The sequence below is a fragment of the Ambystoma mexicanum genome, chromosome 11 (genome assembly GCF_040938575.1).
Source record: "Ambystoma mexicanum isolate Mex_15411 chromosome 11, UKY_AmexF1_1, whole genome shotgun sequence".
Taxonomy (NCBI): Eukaryota; Metazoa; Chordata; class Amphibia; order Caudata; family Ambystomatidae; genus Ambystoma; species Ambystoma mexicanum.
In genome coordinates this window covers 19485747-19503175 of record NC_090934.1, presented here as the reverse complement: position 1 = coordinate 19503175, position 17429 = coordinate 19485747, and the positions used below count along the sequence as shown (strand labels likewise).

At 46.3% G+C, this 17429-nt stretch overlaps 1 protein-coding gene across 20 annotated transcripts in view; it reads left to right on the top strand.

Annotated features, from left to right (window-relative positions):
* The window catches only part of MACF1 (microtubule actin crosslinking factor 1), a 1825008-nt gene that overhangs the window by 535483 nt on the left and 1272096 nt on the right, over positions 1-17429 (top strand). For all 20 annotated transcript variants that reach the window (XM_069622429.1, XM_069622430.1, XM_069622431.1 and 17 more), the window contains 3 exons: positions 741-818; positions 1948-2109; positions 12045-12149. In XM_069622429.1, the coding sequence (XP_069478530.1) occupies positions 741-818; positions 1948-2109; positions 12045-12149 (345 nt within the window). The remainder of the gene's footprint in view (positions 1-740; positions 819-1947; positions 2110-12044; positions 12150-17429) is intronic.

Here is a 17429-nt window from a genome sequence, read left to right as displayed (position 1 = left end):
ACCTCATGGCCGGTGCTCTGCAAGGCATAGGAGACATAGAGTTACACATTTGCACCAAATACGTTACTTGAGCACTCCCATGCCCCCCCCCCCCACTCAGGACAAGGTATGGGTGGGATGGACAATCACTGTGTCCTGACAGAAAACACAGCATGATGGGAAAGGTGGGAGCCAGGCTGTATGGTCCTGGGCCACGACTGGCTTTGATGGAAGGCAACGGATCCTGCCTTGAGTGGTAAAGGTCCTCCACGGCAACACTTGAGATGACCTCTCCTCACGCACCCAACTGACGGGCCTTTACTTTCGGACTATTGGAATGCGGCAGAGCCTGTGGGCTGAGTACTTGGCCCCCATCTTCTTGGAGGGGGTTTCTTCTCTCTCCTAAGTGTCTCATTCACAAGTGAGTGTGTTCCACTCCCCCCAGTATCTATCCTGCCGATAAGAGTTCAGCCTCAAGGTTGGGGGAGTCTTGCTTGCTTCGCCCATAAAGGCTGCCCTCCTTCCCAGAGCCCTGGGTCTGCAGTGAGGCTGTTTTTGAAGCCGCTATGATGTCCAGAGCTCTGAGACTGCACCTATGAGTTCACCACTGATTCTCCCCTGAGTTATGGGGGCGCATTCTATCTCTTGGGGGTCTATCCCAAATGTGGCAGCTTCCCATACGCTCAGTGTGGGGTGCAGAGGCCATAGGCTGAAGGCTTCACCTCCCAGACTCAATTTAACATGAATCCCTTTTTTTGCAGGGTAAAATGTCTCTGAATTTCCGTTCCAGCTACTCTGAGACGCTCGGCAAGCTGGAGACTCAGTACTGCAAGTTGACGGTAAGACTTGGGGAAAGTGCCAGGCCGCAGGGTAAGGTTCATGGGAACCTGAATGGATGTCAAGGGGGCGGGTACCGTATTCACAGCTCTGGTTCCCATGTTCCTACAGGGCACTTCTCTGATCATGGATGGCCTCCTTTAGGTCCAGAGCAATGATTGGATATGTGTTGGCCGCAAGAGGGCACAGTCCCTCCCCTTTCAGTCGCACTAGCGCACTGGTCTGATCCTTGCTAGACTCCATAGGAAATGCTTGAGCTCTGACTCAGGGAGTCTCTAACCCCGGGGTATTGCCTTGACCTCTACTAGCGCTCAAGGTGCAAAGATCTGTACTCTTGTGGTCAAAAGGAGCACAGCCCTGACCCACTCCCACCATATCCATGCATTGCTCTGACTTCTGTTGGCCCAAGATCACAGTTCTGGACTGTCCCATGCATTGCTGCTCTGGCCTCTACTGCCCCCTAGCGGGCACAGATAGAGACCTCCGCCCCCATCCCCAAGGTATTGCTCTGACCTCGGCTGGCTGCCAGCTGACACAGCTCAGAGCATAGGGCAATGCTCTAATCGCTCTGCTAGCCATCAGGTGACCTAGATCTGACCACAGCCTTGTCCTCTGCTAGCCCAGAGAGGGCATAGCTCTTACCCCAGGGTATTGTTCTTATCTCTGCTTAACCCCGGGGCCGCAACTCCTGCCCTTCAGAGAGCACATCAGTTATAATCTCTGTTGGACCCCAGAGGTCACCGCTTTGACCCTGGGGCATTGCTTTGACCTCTGCTTGCCCTCGAAGGGCAGAGCTCAGACTACGGGGCATTGCTCTGGCAGATGCTGGCCACCAGAGGACACAGCTGTGACCCTGGGGCATTGATCTGACCTCTGCTAGCCCTCAGGAGCCAGAGCTCTGAACCAAGTGCATTTGGGACACAGCATTGATCCTACTGGCTTTGCTATGACCTCTGCTGGTTCCCAAAGGCCCAGATCTGACCCCTGATGGCACTCGCATGGCTCGGATCACATCCTGTGAAAGTCTTGGGTGCCCTTGAACAACCTTTCTCAGTGGCTGTTCCTTTCGGCTTGTGATCACCCTCTGCTTAATTTCTGATGATTAATGAGTCCATTCCTCTATTTTTGCAGGAAATGTCCCAATTCCGTTTGCGTAATCTGCAAAGCTTGCACGACTTTGTTTCTCGAGCCACAACAGAACTAATCTGGTTGAATGAGAAGGAGGAGGAGGAGCTGTCGTACGACTGGAGTGACAACAATCCCAACATGCAGACCAAGAGCAACTATCACAAGGTAGGTTTTCCCCCCTCCTCGTCCTACTCCCCATAGTTTCTTATCCTTCATGGATGATGGCCCCTACGACGGGCCAAAGGCCAGCCAAAGGCCAGCAATGCACACTCCCACTGACTCTTATTTCTAGCTGCCAGCAGTGAAGTTGTTTTCACTTTGTGTGAGTGTAGACGCTCATGTATCATTTGAGAAGCCTGGTGTTGGTGACTGCACTCCTCTGCCCCACGACTACACTCCTCTGCCCCACTACTACACTCCCACGACTACACTCCTCAGCCCCACTACTACACTCCCATGACAACACTCCTCTGCCCCACTACTACACTCCCACGACTACACTCCTCTGCCCCACTACTACACTCCCTCGACTACACTCCTCTGCCCCATGACTACACTCCCACGACTACACTCCTCTGCCCCATGACTACACTCCCACGACTACACTCCTCTGCCCCATGACTACACTCCTCTGCTCCACGACTACACTCCCACGACTACACTCCTCTGCCCCACGACTACACTCCTCTGCCCCACGACTACACTCCTCTGCCCCATGACTACACTCCCGCGACTTCACTCCTCTTCCCCACAATTACACTCCCACGACTACACTCCTCTGCCCCACGACTACACTCCCACGACTACACTCCTCTGCCCCACGACTACACTCCCACGACTACACTCCTCTGCCCCACAACTACACTCCCATGACTACACTCCTCTGCCCCATGACTAGACTCCCACGACTACACTCCTCTGCCCCACGACTACACTCCCATGACTTCACTCCTCTGCCCCACGACTACACTCCCATGACTATACTCCACTGCCCCACGACTACACTCCCACGACTACACTCCTCTGCCCCACGACTACACTCCCATGACTACACTCCTCTGCCCCACGACTACACTCCTCTGCCCCATGACTACACTCCCACGACTACACTCCTCTGCCCCATGACTACACTCCCTCTTCTACAGTTCTGTGCCGATTACTACTAAAACACTCTTCTTTCACACAGGATTATTCATTTCACATTCCCTCCTTACACTAGCTTCTTCTCACTCGCCACACAAACATCTACACTCGATCTGCAGAACCTCACTTGCAACAACCTTCTCCACCACAAGCCACTACCCCTCCCTCCCTCCCTGTTGTATTGTGCTTGGCATGAATACAGGTGCTTGGTGATGTAAGAGAGAGTGTTTAGTGTGTCAGAGAGAATGTTCTGTTATGAGTGAGGGAATGCTTGGAATGAAGGTTCCATACTATGTCAGTTGGAGTGCTCCTGTCTGGGTGATGGGAGTCAGTGGTTATCTCTGAAGTCATCATTGTGACATCTTTATGTAACTGACTGAAGAATAATAAAGTAACTTGTGCTGGACCCTACATGAAGTGATGAGGACCCTACTTTGTTTCCTTCCTTCCTTCCTTCCTTCCTTCCTTCCTTCCTTCCTTCCTTCCTTCCTTCCTTCCTTCCTTCCTTCCTTCCTTCCTTCCTTCCTTCCTTCCTTCCTTCCTTCCTTCCTTCCTTCCTTCCTTCCTTCCTTCCTTCCTTCCTTCCTTCCTTCCTTCCTTCCTTCCTTCCTTCCTTCCTTCCTTCCTTCCTTCCTTCCTTCCGGGTGGCTGAAACATCCAGGTGGCATAGCGACCTCTGGCCGAAATACATGGCCCTACATTGTTTCCTTCCTTCCTTCCTTCCTTCCTTCCTTCCTTCCTTCCTTCCTTCCTTCCTTCCTTCCTTCCTTCCTTCCTTCCTTCCTTCCTTCCTTCCTTCCTTCCTTCCTATAGGGTGGCTGAAACATCCAGGTGGCATAGCGACCTCTGGCCGAAATACATGGCCCTACATTGTTTCCTTCCTTCCTTCCTTCCTTCCTTCCTTCCTTCCTTCCTTCCTTCCTTCCTTCCTTCCTTCCTTCCTTCCTTCCTTCCTTCCTTCCTTCCTTCCTTCCTTCCTTCCTTCCTTCCTTCCTTCCTTCCTTCCTTCCTTCCTACCTATAGGGTGGCTGAAACATCCAGGTGGCATAGCGACCTCTGGCCGAAATACATGGCCCCGTTGTTGACCCAGGAGGCCCAACAATCATCCTAGGCTTTAATTCCGGATGGAAGAGCTCACTAGGAAGACTTGAGAGGCTAGGGCTGGACCGGGATATTTTGTATTAGTATTAAGTTTATTTCAAACGCTTACCATCAATATCACATTAGCCATACAATAACATAACAAAAATGTCCACAATTCATCAAATCAAAATTTGAAATCCGTAAAGAAAAGTATTCATCCATATTTCTGTTAGCCTATAAAACAATGGGTGGTCAGAACCTAACACAATCAATCCGTCTCTACTTATTTTTTACATGTTTTTAAACACTTCATCCAAGTATTTGGTGAAAGCGAATATTCCTTTGAACTCATCACGCCTCCGCACATATATTCCCACCACTCATCATCGCCTAGTGTCCTAAGTTGTTCTTAGGAATCTCCGCACAGGGCAGAATAAAGCAAAATGCTGTAACATCTCTGTTCCGTGTTTACACAATCTCAAGCTCGGTCAAGTCCCCTTGGTTTCGAGATATTAAGACCTCCTTCGTATGAAAAGTATTCCTTCGAAATCTCCAACAGTTCCCGATGGTGAGGAATTTAACCAGGTATTTTGGAAGCACACTCAAAAATGTAATAACATTATTTAGATGAATAAATGATTTGAACTCCTTTTTCTTGGTCTCTTTGCATCCAATCTTTGCACCACAACTTTTTTAAATGGAATTAGGTTTGCTTTTTAACAGCTGTTCAGTTGCACCCATACTACTTAGAATTTCTCTGTGATGTTGAACCCGCAATTTCAGTACCCAGTCCTAAACCCAGCCTTTCCTATCCTTTAAGACAGAAAATTGAGAGGGGTTATCGTCCATAATTAATTTACGAAACATCGCAAGAGATTTCCAGACAACTATAGCGCGAATTGAAAGAAGACCCAGTTCATACCTTATGATTGTGATACAATTTGGCAAGCACAGGATTCTTCTCCAAAAAGTGCCATCCAGTGCTCCCCACGTTTCCCATGGGAGGCAGAAGTAAGACTCCGCCCCATACGATAAAACTGGGATCACTTTCTGTTTATAGAACTTTAGCAACGGAATTAGTGAACATTTCCCACATTTTTTGTTTATCTTAACTCCTTGGGGTGCCAGGCTCTTTGTTTTCGCTTTTAGCTCCGTGATCCACAGGGAGATGATTACACTCGAATTTACACACGTTCCCAGGTATCTTATTACTTCAACTAGTCTTACAAACTCTCTTCTTATCAACCATTGAAAAGAAATGTATTTGCTTCCTGCAATACCAGAATCACATATTTAGCTAGATTTTTTTCTAATCCATTATGTTCTTAATAATCCTGCAAGGTTTTCAATTTCTGCTGTAATCCAATGGGAGTTTGGTCGAGAGTGAGCAAATCATCCGTGTGCATCATCCATCCCACAGGGATACCATTTATCTGAGGTGGGAGTGCATTAGGCGGATTCATGGCATCTTTCCAAAATGAATAGATAGAACAAAGCAGTGGCCAAAGGGCAACCCAGCTTTAGTCCTCTGTAGGTGTTAATTTTTCCAGACAAGAGGCACGAGCTATTCAGTCTCATGTGAACTGAAGTTTCCATGTAAAGTGCTTTCATATCCCAAACCAGGCCTCGTGGGCAATTCCAGATGAGCATTTTCTTCCCTAGCGGATCTGGTTATATGCTATCGATGGCTTGCTCTAGGTCTATAAAGGTTAAGTACAGCCTACATGTTCCCTCATCGCTCTACTTTTCAGTATCAGATCAATATCAAATTCAAGGTAGCTACACCCGGCCTCTTTCACAAACCACCTTTGGCGACAATCGTAATGCGCTGACTTCAACACCCATTCTTTTAACCAAATATTTCTCCTAAAACATCAAGAAGAGCAATAGGAGGGTAGTTTATAGGATCCGCCCTGTTACCCCTCTTGAAGTTTGGGACCAATATAGCCAATTTCCATGATGATGGAACAACATACTATTTGTCAGTCCGTCCAGTCCTGAGCACGGGAGGTACTGACTTTCCTAATCAAAACCAATATCCCTTCTTTATCAAAAGGGATGACTCATTCTTTTTGATCCTTTAAAAAGTGGGTCCGGTTTATTTGCTCTACTGGGCAGCAAATAGCCTCCCATAATGTTGAGCCTATTTGTCTTCCGACACCCGATTGCTTTCTAGAGATTTTTGGCAGTTCCCTGTGTTATTTAAAACTTGCCAAAAATTCCTAGAGTTATTGGTAGATAGGATTCTGAGCATGGACTCTGCATCATGTTGGAGAATGATGCTCTTGTGCGAAATTAACCAATTCTTGTACTGCTGTCTCTTTTTTTTTTTTTTTACATGCAACTCTAACCAGACCAGGAAGGTTTTGCCTGTTCCTGATGTCTTTGTGTATCTTTTTCTTTTGAATAAAATGTTTTAATCGTAGGTCTTGGTTTTAAATGAGATTTCCCCCCTCTCTGTTTTAAGTTCAATAAAGTCAGAAAGTACAGAGATATAATTAATCCCTATGGGTCAGTGCCTCAACGCAGTCAAATACTTTTCCGTCACTAGAGTCACATCTGATGACTTTAACTGCAACCTACTGCGTCCAGCTTCCATCTCAACCTTCGCCGCCCACCACTCTTGATTCCTCTCTATAGGGAGACGCTATCAACAAGTCGTGGTCGCTGTTATGTGTTGGAATTACCTTCTAAAGATCTTACCAAATCAATAGTGTTTTGTGACGGCAGAAAATGATTGAGTGTGGAATTCTGAAATCCTCTGTGCCATGTGGGGGCACCTGGACTACCCCCGATATGTAACCATTTAGTAATTGAAAATGTCTTTCTTGTAGGTCCCTGGCCCAAATTGCTGCTCTATCTTTCTTCCCCGGGAACTCACCCCAGACATTACTACATTTACTCGGATCGGTTAGCAGTCAATCTATATTCAGGGGCCACACAAGGTAATCCATGGATCAGGCAGCGGAGTATTAAAATCCTCAAAGATGTCACACAATCTACAAAAGAGGTTCTTTCCCAGGATACAAGGTTCCAATACAAATTGGTGATCACCAGAGAGCTTCTTTTCAACCCCATTTCAATTACCAATGTTTGAATGTGCGGGTTGAGGTTACGTTCTTCCCATACCAACAGACCTATCCCATTCGTTATACTTATTAGTAGACCAGCCAAGGGTCTTCCCTTCCAACCTTTTTGCCACTATTCGTACAAATTGAAAACCATCTAAGATGGGGTGTTAGTCATCCAAGTCTCCCGGAGGCATAAGATATCAACATTCCCAACAGCACATCAACATTGTTAAATAAATGTATAAACCCCCTGGAGTTCCAGGAACCCATGGTAATCAACTCAGCCGGAGCTGGCTCTTGGCATTACCCTTTTTTGTGTGATCAGCGCACCAGCCAGCCAATCCCCGGACTCAACCTTGCCCACATTTGATTAATCGTTCTTTTTTTTTCTACAGTCGTTCTTTTGGAGTTGTTAGTAACACTGTAGGTTATCTTAGGGGGTTTAATTCCGCATCGTTCCTCAGTGAGGCTTTGATGGCTTTGTTATCATATTGGGCAAGAGGACAATTTTTAAAATCAATCTGAGGGTTCGGTGATCAGCCCCCTATTCTTGGATTTGACTCCTTATCTCGTTCTCCATCCTGAACTTTTTGCATTAGAGAGGAACTCATTTTTACTCTTTGATATAACAAAGCCCGAAGGATGGAAAGCCACTGCTGCGTCTACTATCAATTACGAATTAAAGTTGAAACTTAGTTGCAAGCGCACTCAATCATGTTGTTTCTCACTAATGAATTCAACTACATCAATGTCAACAGATTCAATTTCTCTTAACTTTGGTATATTTGGTTGTCCACAAGGCCTTCTGGGACCTGGGGCCTCAATACCTTCAACTCTCACTTCCTAAATAGCTTCCTTCTCGAGCTCGTCGCTCATCTGCCTCCAACTCCCTCAGGGTCAGTCGCTTCTCCAAGCAACAAGTTGGTGGTAGATCTCTTCGGCTGGGGCCTCCCTGAAACTTGAGGAGACCCATCTCCGGTTCCGGAAGCACCTCAAAACCTTACTCTTCGCTTCTGCTTTCTCTCCTCCTCCTCTTCCCTTCTGAACTCCTGACTGAAACTGAAATTGCAATGGTCACCTGGCCAGCCTCTGATCTCGTGCCCAGGTCCCATCCCCGCCAGGTGCACACCTGCACTGCCCACCTGGCAACCCCCGCACGTGGGGACTGTATTCTGTATCCCTACAGTCCCATACCAGCACTTGGCACCTGATGTCTGCACTTATCCTTGCCCCCAGCTGGATGCACTTTTTACTTATTGCTTTTATGTATTCTATTTCTTCTTTTTTACTCTCAATCCCATGTATTGCACTGACCCTGCCCCGCACCTTTCCCCGCACTTGCGCGATTTAATGTCACCTGGCCTAGTAAGATCCTTGTCTCTATCTTCCCTCTGTTCCCCCTCCCTTGCCTCGCTGCACCTTGAAACACTTGTGTATAGGCGCGTTATAAATGCCATATCATATATGAGGAAAAGATGCAGCACATTTTTGCGATTCAATATCAGCCACAGTTCATGGTCAATATTCTCTCTAACGTTGGGGTATTCGCTGTATGGTTCACCCCATCAACTAGCCCAGTAGGAGTTCTTGTTTTTAGTTCCATGGGGTTGGTAGCGATCCCCTGGTTACTGACATTTCTGTACTTTTTGTATTACCATTCAGCAGTATACCCTTGTTAGCAGATATTCTGGACAACATCTCTCTGCTTTCTGGTGGTCTTTCCGCAGGCGTTGTCTGACCAAAGGCGTTTTTCAACAAGAGTGTAAAACCTGCCTCTTTGGTCCCACCTATTTAACATTTCCGCAACTTCCCTTACAGGCTTTATCCTTATTTGGTCGGCCCTTGTATAAGAACTCGAGTTAACACTGGGAGATAAAAGCTTTGCCACTGTCCCTCGATCTCTGTAAATTCTGTGTTATACATATGCTCTCTTCCCTTGTTATTTTGTTTAACTTGCCTAGTTTATACCCCCCTCTCATGTCTTCTATGTATGTATCCAGTTTACACTGTTATTACCTTATTGTATGCATCACATTATTTTTTTCGTTGCATCTAAGCTGTCTTGTAATGCTCCCAGATACCCTAGGGTGCGGCGCACTTTATAAATCAATAAAACAAACAAACTAGATCTTCTATTTCCTCGTTGCCATAAACGGAAATGTTCATTATGTTGCTTCCGGGTGAGATGAGCTGTACAGGATCATTTTCCTCTTGTGTGGAAGAATTTGCATCTTGTTTTTGCTCTGTTCTTTGATACAACTTTCATCTTTGGGGGATCTTGATCTATTACAGGTTCTGGTGAACAACATCTGAAATTATGCAAAAATGTTCTTGAGGCATTTCATTTAAAAATGTTCACATGTGGCATGATTTTTATATATTGCTGGTTTTTGTTGGCCTTACTGAGCAGTTTTTCCGTCTTGGCGGGGGGGAGGGGGTTCTAGATGTCAGTCATTTCCGGTTTTCCCCAGACGATAGTACGATTAGTCTTCATTTCAGTGGCAGAGCGATTTCTCTGGGTTTCAATCTCAGTTATCACATACCTCTCCTCCTGATTCAGAGGCAAATATTCCAAAACAGCAGCTCCAAAGGCCTCTACCGGTTCAACGCAATGATTACTGTTCATCCGCACGTCTTCAGGCCTCCTTGGATCAGTCTGCATACTTGAGTTGTTCTTATTCAATTGTATGTCCTTATTAGCTGGTAAAGATAGTTTCTTCCTTGCTGCACTTCAGTGTCCTCAATGCTTCTCCTGTTATCTCGGCAAGCAATTTTCTATCCTCCCTAGTCTGTTAGGAGATCTAGGAGGTGATTGTGGGTCTGATTCTCTGATTCATTTCCTCCCTCCAATCTGCTTTGCGTGGATGTTATGAATGACTCAATATAAATCAACTTGGAATGCATCATGGCCATCGATGTTGCCTTGTCTTGTAGCTATCGTTTATCGATTTCAAAAAGTTTCAGAAAATGGAGCCAACAATATCGTTAAAGCCGACAGCATGTACGCTTGAATATGTAGATATGTAGGCTTCTCAAAGTTATTAACGCTACTAGGTCTTTGCGTTATGTAAGACCTTCTTGTTTTCAGTGGCTCACTTTGAATGTAGGAAGACTCGGAAGATGAGGATCCTGTGTCCAAAGTAATAACACTCCCGTTGGCACCCTCATTTGCCAAAGGGTCCAAATGGTCTTCAAGAGAGGAAGGCTGAGCAGTGGTAACTACCAGCATCACCAACAACTCAGATAACTCGTCTCTCTTGCGCTTCTTTGTAGGAATACTCAGGCTCTCATTCCCCATGATCATTTGATCGTTTAGATCAGGTTTCGTGCAAGCAGCAACCCTACTATTTTCAAGCTGTATTGAAATGTCTGCTATGTCGCAAGAGAACCTTGCAGCCAAAGTTAAATACCCAGTAGTTTCAGCTCCCACATCTGGTTTGGCCAAGCATGGAGATGCAGATTGAAATTGCTGCCTTAGCTGGGACGGAGGTGATCTGCTCGAATTACGATCAGGTGTCGTGCCCAGTGCAATGACGGTGAGCCCTTTCTGCATACGATTAGGTATGGATGCTTCGTTGACTACATTAACTTCCAACACAGACTCTGCATTATTAGATATTAACGTTGGGGCAGCTGAGCTAAAAGAGGAGATGAAACCATCCAGCATGTCGGCGTCAATCGGCTCTGACCACTTAAGCTTCCATCAAGCTCAGTCTCTCCACTGACACTTCAACGGGGCAGCTGGGATCCTGAAACAAGCAGATAGACGTAAGGCATGGGCAAGGCTATCAGCAGCTTGCTCAAGCTGACCCTCAGTAGAGCCAGTTCCCTCAATTATGTGGCTCTACCCTCCACATCCATTGCCTTGGCTTCTACAGTCTTAGAACTCTGCTCTGGGAGCCCTTGTATTAAGGGCCACCCATAGTCTTCCCCCACGCAAGCTTCATGGCTCTTCCCCACTCTAGGGTATTTCTCTGTTAGCGTATCCCCCCGCACCCAAAGAAAAGAGACGGGGCATTTTTGGGTGTAGTCACGGGGGGAACTGAGAGTAAGTTACCTTGGTTATCTTGACTTGGTTCTGCAGTTCATAGAACAGAGGTGTTTGCTAAGATCTGTAAGTGGTCTTGACGCCTCGTCCTCTGCAGCACTGCCTTTACTGTGTCCCGGTCCTGCTCCATGGCTGACATCATTCCTTGCAAAGCCGCAGCGAACACAATGACACAATATCAGCAGGGGAGGCAGATGGTTTCCCAAGCCCTCACTCCCCAGTTCACATGGGAAACACTCCAGCTACACTCTGCAACGCTCTGGGTCTGAACAGTCTTTATGCAATAGCTCCTCCTTAGTTCAGCAGATAGAAAAAAACGACTGGATACTGAGCACCTCCACACGGGAAACACTCCAGCTACACTCAGCAACGCTCTGCGTCTGAACAGTCTTCATGCAATAGCTCCTCCTCAGATCAGCAGACAGAAAAAAAAGACTGGCTACTGAGCACCTCCACACAGGAAACACTCCAGCTACACTCCGCCAGGATATTCAACATGACTTAAAATACTTAGCTGGGAAGTTTGATTTCCTTTTAGTAGTAACTTCTGCACAAAGTGTTAGCGAAAGTCCCACTTTTTCAACAGATGGAGGCGCTTACACTTGCATGTAAGTGAGATGGGGGAGTTAACGGTGGAAATGGGGCTTGGTGTACCTGTGTGGGGTATTTATTTGTCCTTTTAGAAAGATGGGAATGGTTTTGTCTCGTTTTTGGTCAGCTCGCATGTGTGCTAAATGATGGTTCTCTCATTTCAGGATCTGATGCTGGAGTTGGAGGAGAAGCGAGACATCATCCAGGGTCTTCAGGAGGAGGCTGAACTTCTATCACTGCAAAACCACCCTGCGAAGCAGACTGTAGAGGTAAGGGTGAAGGTGTGCAAGATTAAGAAAGTAAAGGGCCTGAGGGGTAAGGGATGGATGTGGCCAGAGGAAGGGCTGAGCAAGTACGTTGGCAAAAGAGAATTAGGGGGCTGAAGAGTTCGAAAAGACCATCCTAAGATCTCTTCTGTCCAGCTGCACAAGGGGCCTTTCAGCCATCTGTTCTGCCTCCAATGCCCATTGGTGCTTCCCTGAGAAGGTGGACCTACCAACTGTTACCCGCTTTGCTCTCTCAGCTGTTTAATTGGAGGTGGTGGTTGTGAAGACGCTTCCTTATCCCAACCCTGGGGCTGGTGTACTGCGTGAGGATCACCTGGGGGGAGATGGGGCCCAGGGAGGGGAGGAGATTCGGTGGGAGCAGACACAGTACTCTTCTTCTGATAGAAAGATTCATACCACTGTGCTTATGGCTTATTGTCATTTTAATGTCTCTAAACCTCATATTAGACCTAAGGTTGTGAACCTCAAGGTTATAACATCAGAACAAACTATACCAAAAGAAGGATCCTTTTTTGTTTCCCAGACTAAACACATTTCTCAATCCCGGCGGTGAAATGTAAAGGATTATGTAAATGCTGTCTTCACTAAACCATCTTCCTCTGTGATAGCTAATTTGCATAGCCCCTCTGTTAAAAGCCTCAAGGGAATTAAATATACCCTTCTAAATAATGAAGTAAGACCTAACTTTGTTAAAAGAAACTACAGGTCCCAGAAACCTAGAGGTACTGAGATAAGGAAGAGGGCTGAAGAGGCATACAGAGGTAGCAGTCAGGCAATTAGGCCTAGTAGCCATTGCAGTAGTCCGGCAATTAAGCCTAATGGCCCACACCTGAAGCCTATCAATTAATCTGTGAGGCATAAAAGGCACCAGCAGGAAAGGAGGAGTAGAATGAACTGTAACGGGAACTGGAAGGCTGGCTGCAGCAGCAGCAGTAGTAGAGGAGATGCACAAGGCTGGCAAATCACGAGGAAGTGGGAGCACAGAAGAGATGCTGCAATGTGGAGACAGATTTCAACTGCAAGTTCTGAGAAAGTCCTGTTCTCCCAAAACCTGAAGTGCAGAGGCTACGCAGCAGAAGATGTGTAGGAGGCTGAGTTTTCCACAAGTTAGCCTGATTTAAGTGATTGCAGAGCTGTGGAAGTGCAGGTGACTAAGGCCAGAAGCAGAAGGCAAGCTGAGTGTCTAAGGGGGCAAAGAAACTCCCATATCAAGTGGACAGACCGGAGACACCCGTTCTGGAGAAGGTTGTGGGTCCCCAGAAAGCCAGAAGCAGTAAAAGAGGTGGAGGAAGTCTGGAAACCAGTGCAACCAGCAATGCCGGTGTCTGTGAAGCTGGTGAGTGATGCAGAGTCTTCAAAAACACTGCGTAAGCCTGGCTGGTAACTGTAGCCAGCTCCTAAGTAACTCGCGTATTGCTTAATGCAAGTAAAAGCTGTTAATTTAATCTGAAGTCGTATTAACAATGGAATTGTAGCACTCTAGTATAACGTTGAAGATCAATACTCGCGTGGGAATTTAAAGTGCTTGAAAACCATTGTTGAAGTATCTAAAGACTATTTCTGTAGAACGGAGTGGCTGCGTGTCCCTAATTAAAAAAAAGAGAGCTCTCCCTAAACCATTACCGAATACTTAACATTGTCTATATACGAGTTACAGAACACCAGAGTGAAAACTACATCAAAAGGAGTTCACGTGTGCCTTATTGTGATTCCCAAAGGAAGTCAGAATCGCATCCTTTACAGTTACACAGGAATACTTTAAACTTAAATATCTACTTGAACGAGAGGAAGCGTGTGCCAAATTGTTTTCACTTAAGACTGAATCCTATACTATATTCAGAAGTGACATTCTTTCCATTTCAAAGAATTAAAGAAACAAAACTATTGGGAGAGGAACAGGCATTACCAAAAACATGAGGCACCCCATTTTCATAGTGAAACCAGTGTTGCCAAGAGTTTAAGAGCCATCCAACTACCCTGTAAAGTTGTTAACAGTCAAGCAGCCTAGGAAACAAGTACATCATTGTTACCTGAAGCTGAGAGAGTGGCACATAAACTTCTGGGTAATCACGTGGGCTGCTAACTGGCAGAAGGGTGTGAGTACAGCTTGGGAAGAGGAAACACATGCTTGTGAAGAATATTCTGACGTGAAATAAAGCCTGTGGTGCTAAAGACTGCTGAAGCTAGAAAGCAGAGAGTCTTATGGGTAGAAGCAGATTGTTCTTGTGGTAGTAAGACAGACGTATGAGGCAAAGCGGCTGCCCCTTTGAAAGAAATCATTAAAAGGACGAGTGCCTTGCATACCTGAAGAGGTTGAATTGTCTGGTTGAAGTCTACCTAAAAATTCAACAGTACTGAGTAGCGGTAGTAGTATTTGAACTGTGGTGGTACATTAAATTGTCAGCAGATATCATATTGAAGTGGTTTGAAGTAGTAACGTACTGTGGGGAAAAGGGTGACTGTTGTCGTAGTACCAACAGGAGAAGTGTGGTTGTTGATAAGAGAAGCAGCAGCAAAGAGAAAGAATCATGACAAATATACCAAATGTAAAGTTGTAACTGAAGAAGTCCTAAAAGAACTGTGAGGGCTTATTTCCCATACTATGGCCTGGGGACATGTATTGAAGGCCAACCTATATTGTGACAGGGACAATTGCATGGATCGTACGAGGACGCACAACCTGTAACAGGTGGATCGTTTGGTCCAAAACTTGCACCCAGATCGCCAGCAGTAAAAGGTCGCGAAGTCAAGCGGGCTGAAGAAGAGCAGAAGAAAAGAGAGAGAACAAACCTGTGACCCCGTGGTGAAAGCGGTGAAGAGTTCCCACAGAGAAGGTAACAGGAACAGTAGTAAGTCCAGGATGGAGCTGAAAAAACTTGAGATGGTAAAACCAAAGGACAAGAGAGAAGTAGATTATTTGTGAGACAACTCCCTGGTCATTTCCATAAAACGGCAGTATTGTAGAGTCAAGATGGACTCTGGGATTCTCTTCCTCATCCCAGTGCAGGCAAGTTGAAGGACAGTGTTCATGCAAGAACAACACTAAATCAGTGGAGGGAACTTAATGAATTGATGTGGAATCTAAAACTGCAATAATTCAAGAGAAGGTTGAAGAGTCGAGGAGAACTCGAGGAAGCCTCTGCCTCGTCCCGGTGGGGCAAGTCATAATACAGTGTTAAATTCAAGAAAAGTCTGCTAAAAGCAGACTATAATTTAGGAGAAGGGGGTCATTCTCCTAGTCCAGTGATCTTTCTGTGCATCGTTGTGAAACCTAAACTTGAGAGACTTTTACCCAAGAGAACTCTTTTTCCTCAGTTTAGTAATTTCGGGGAACAGGAATCAAAGAAGCCTGATAAGCAGAAGCCAGCATCCTTTGGAAGTTGTCTCAGAGAGCATTGAGACAACAATACTCTCCCCCTCTTCCCCCTTTTTCTTCAAAGCCGAGGAAGGTGTAAGGGTGTGGAAGGAGGAGACTGACACACAGGTGGCATGATTGTTGTTAAAGACTTTTAATCAGTGAAAATAAAGAGGGAAAAACCCCATCTATGGGTTTCCCTGCCTCAACTCAATACTAAGAATATTGTCAGACTGTCCAAAACATAAAAAGTCCACCCTCCTGTGTAAAAACGTATTTCCTTCCCTTACACTTTAAACTAAACTAAAGGCTGTTGGCTCTTCTTAATACAGAAGTGTGGTTTCCTTCTTCTATAAAGTGGACTATAGTGCCAGTAGTCTGGAGGGACTATTTCCTGAGGGAATGACTCCCTTCCCCGGTGTGTAGTGTCTTTCAAACGCACAACACAAAGTTCCAGATTGAAACGTCTTAGTTCATAAACAAAGTAATTGCCCAACTTGAAAAACCGTGATGTCTAGAGAATGATTTCCTTCCCTTGACCTTTCTCAGGCTTCCCACAATGTTCACAAACACCAGGGGGAACGACTCCATTCCCCTGGCCTTTCTTAGGCTTCTCATAATGTTCGCAAACACCTGGGGGAATGACTCCCTTCCCCTGGCCTTTCTTAGGGTTTGTATAAAATATCTGGTTCACTAACCTGCCCAGGTACTGTGATGAGGAAGATGTCTGTCGTATTTTGATCTTGAAGCTGTGTCCCAGACCCGTATTTCGTGAGTGACATTTTGTTTAAAGTCCTTCTCTTGGGCTCTTTCTCCTCTATTCCCTTGGAGTGGATGGGGTCCTCGATCCATCCCTGGTGTCTAGTGGACGTATCCCTGATATCATATACGATGAGTAATTTATAACACGCCTGTACACACGTGTTTCTAGGAGCGACAAGACAAGGAAGGGAGGACAGAAGGACAAAACAACGATCTTACTAGGTCTTGTGTCATTCAGATAGCACAAGTGTGGGAGGGAGGGGGAGAAGTGCCAATTGGTGAGGGGGGAAGGGGAAAGTGCAAAGTAACTCGGAAGTGCTGCCGGAAGGTGGCTCATAAGTGCAGAGAGTCAGGGGACTGTAGGGTTGCAGATGCAGATACAGTCCCTTAAGTGGTTGGGAGGCAGTGCAAGGTCAACTGGTTGTGCAGGAGCCTGGTCCTGTAAGTTCAGCGGGTGGCCATGTAACCAGTATGGGGGCATCCTGCCTCTAGAATTCACAGTTCTTTGTTTGGGATTTTCAACCCTTCCCTGGTGGACAGCGGTTGGGTGCCAGGTACTGTAACGAGGAGGATTCTTCCCTGCGTCCCCTCTGGGTCTCTTCCCGGGTCTCTGCACGTCACAGGGTCTGTCTGGGATAGCAGACGCTTTGCAGCATCTCTGCGGCATTCAGGACCTGTGGTGATGTTCGGGTAGCGTTCCCTTCTGCCCGGACCGCCTTCTCGTCTGTTTCCTTTATTCCTCTGCAGCTCTGCTCCAGCAAGCCTTTCACAGAGCGTACATGGCCCGCTGCCAGCGTCTTTCCCTCCAAACTCCCGCGCTTGATGCTGCGGACACCAATGCAGTCGCTAGTGAGACCTGCATTGCTCTGGACTGTTTTACTTTGGCAGTCCTTCGTTACTATTAATATTGGATGACAAGCGGTGGTTGGCAAAAGTACTATTGTCCTTCTCTCTTGCAGACCTTTTCTTTATTTCTTGTAGGGGCCAACTTGTCCCAGTTTTTGCATATTACTCACATGATATGGCGTTTAGAACGCACCTGTACACAAGTGTTTCTAGGCACGACTAGACAAGGAGGGGGAAATAGATGGAGGACAAAACAATTGCTAGGCCATGTGTCATTCAGATCATGCAAGCGCAGGGAT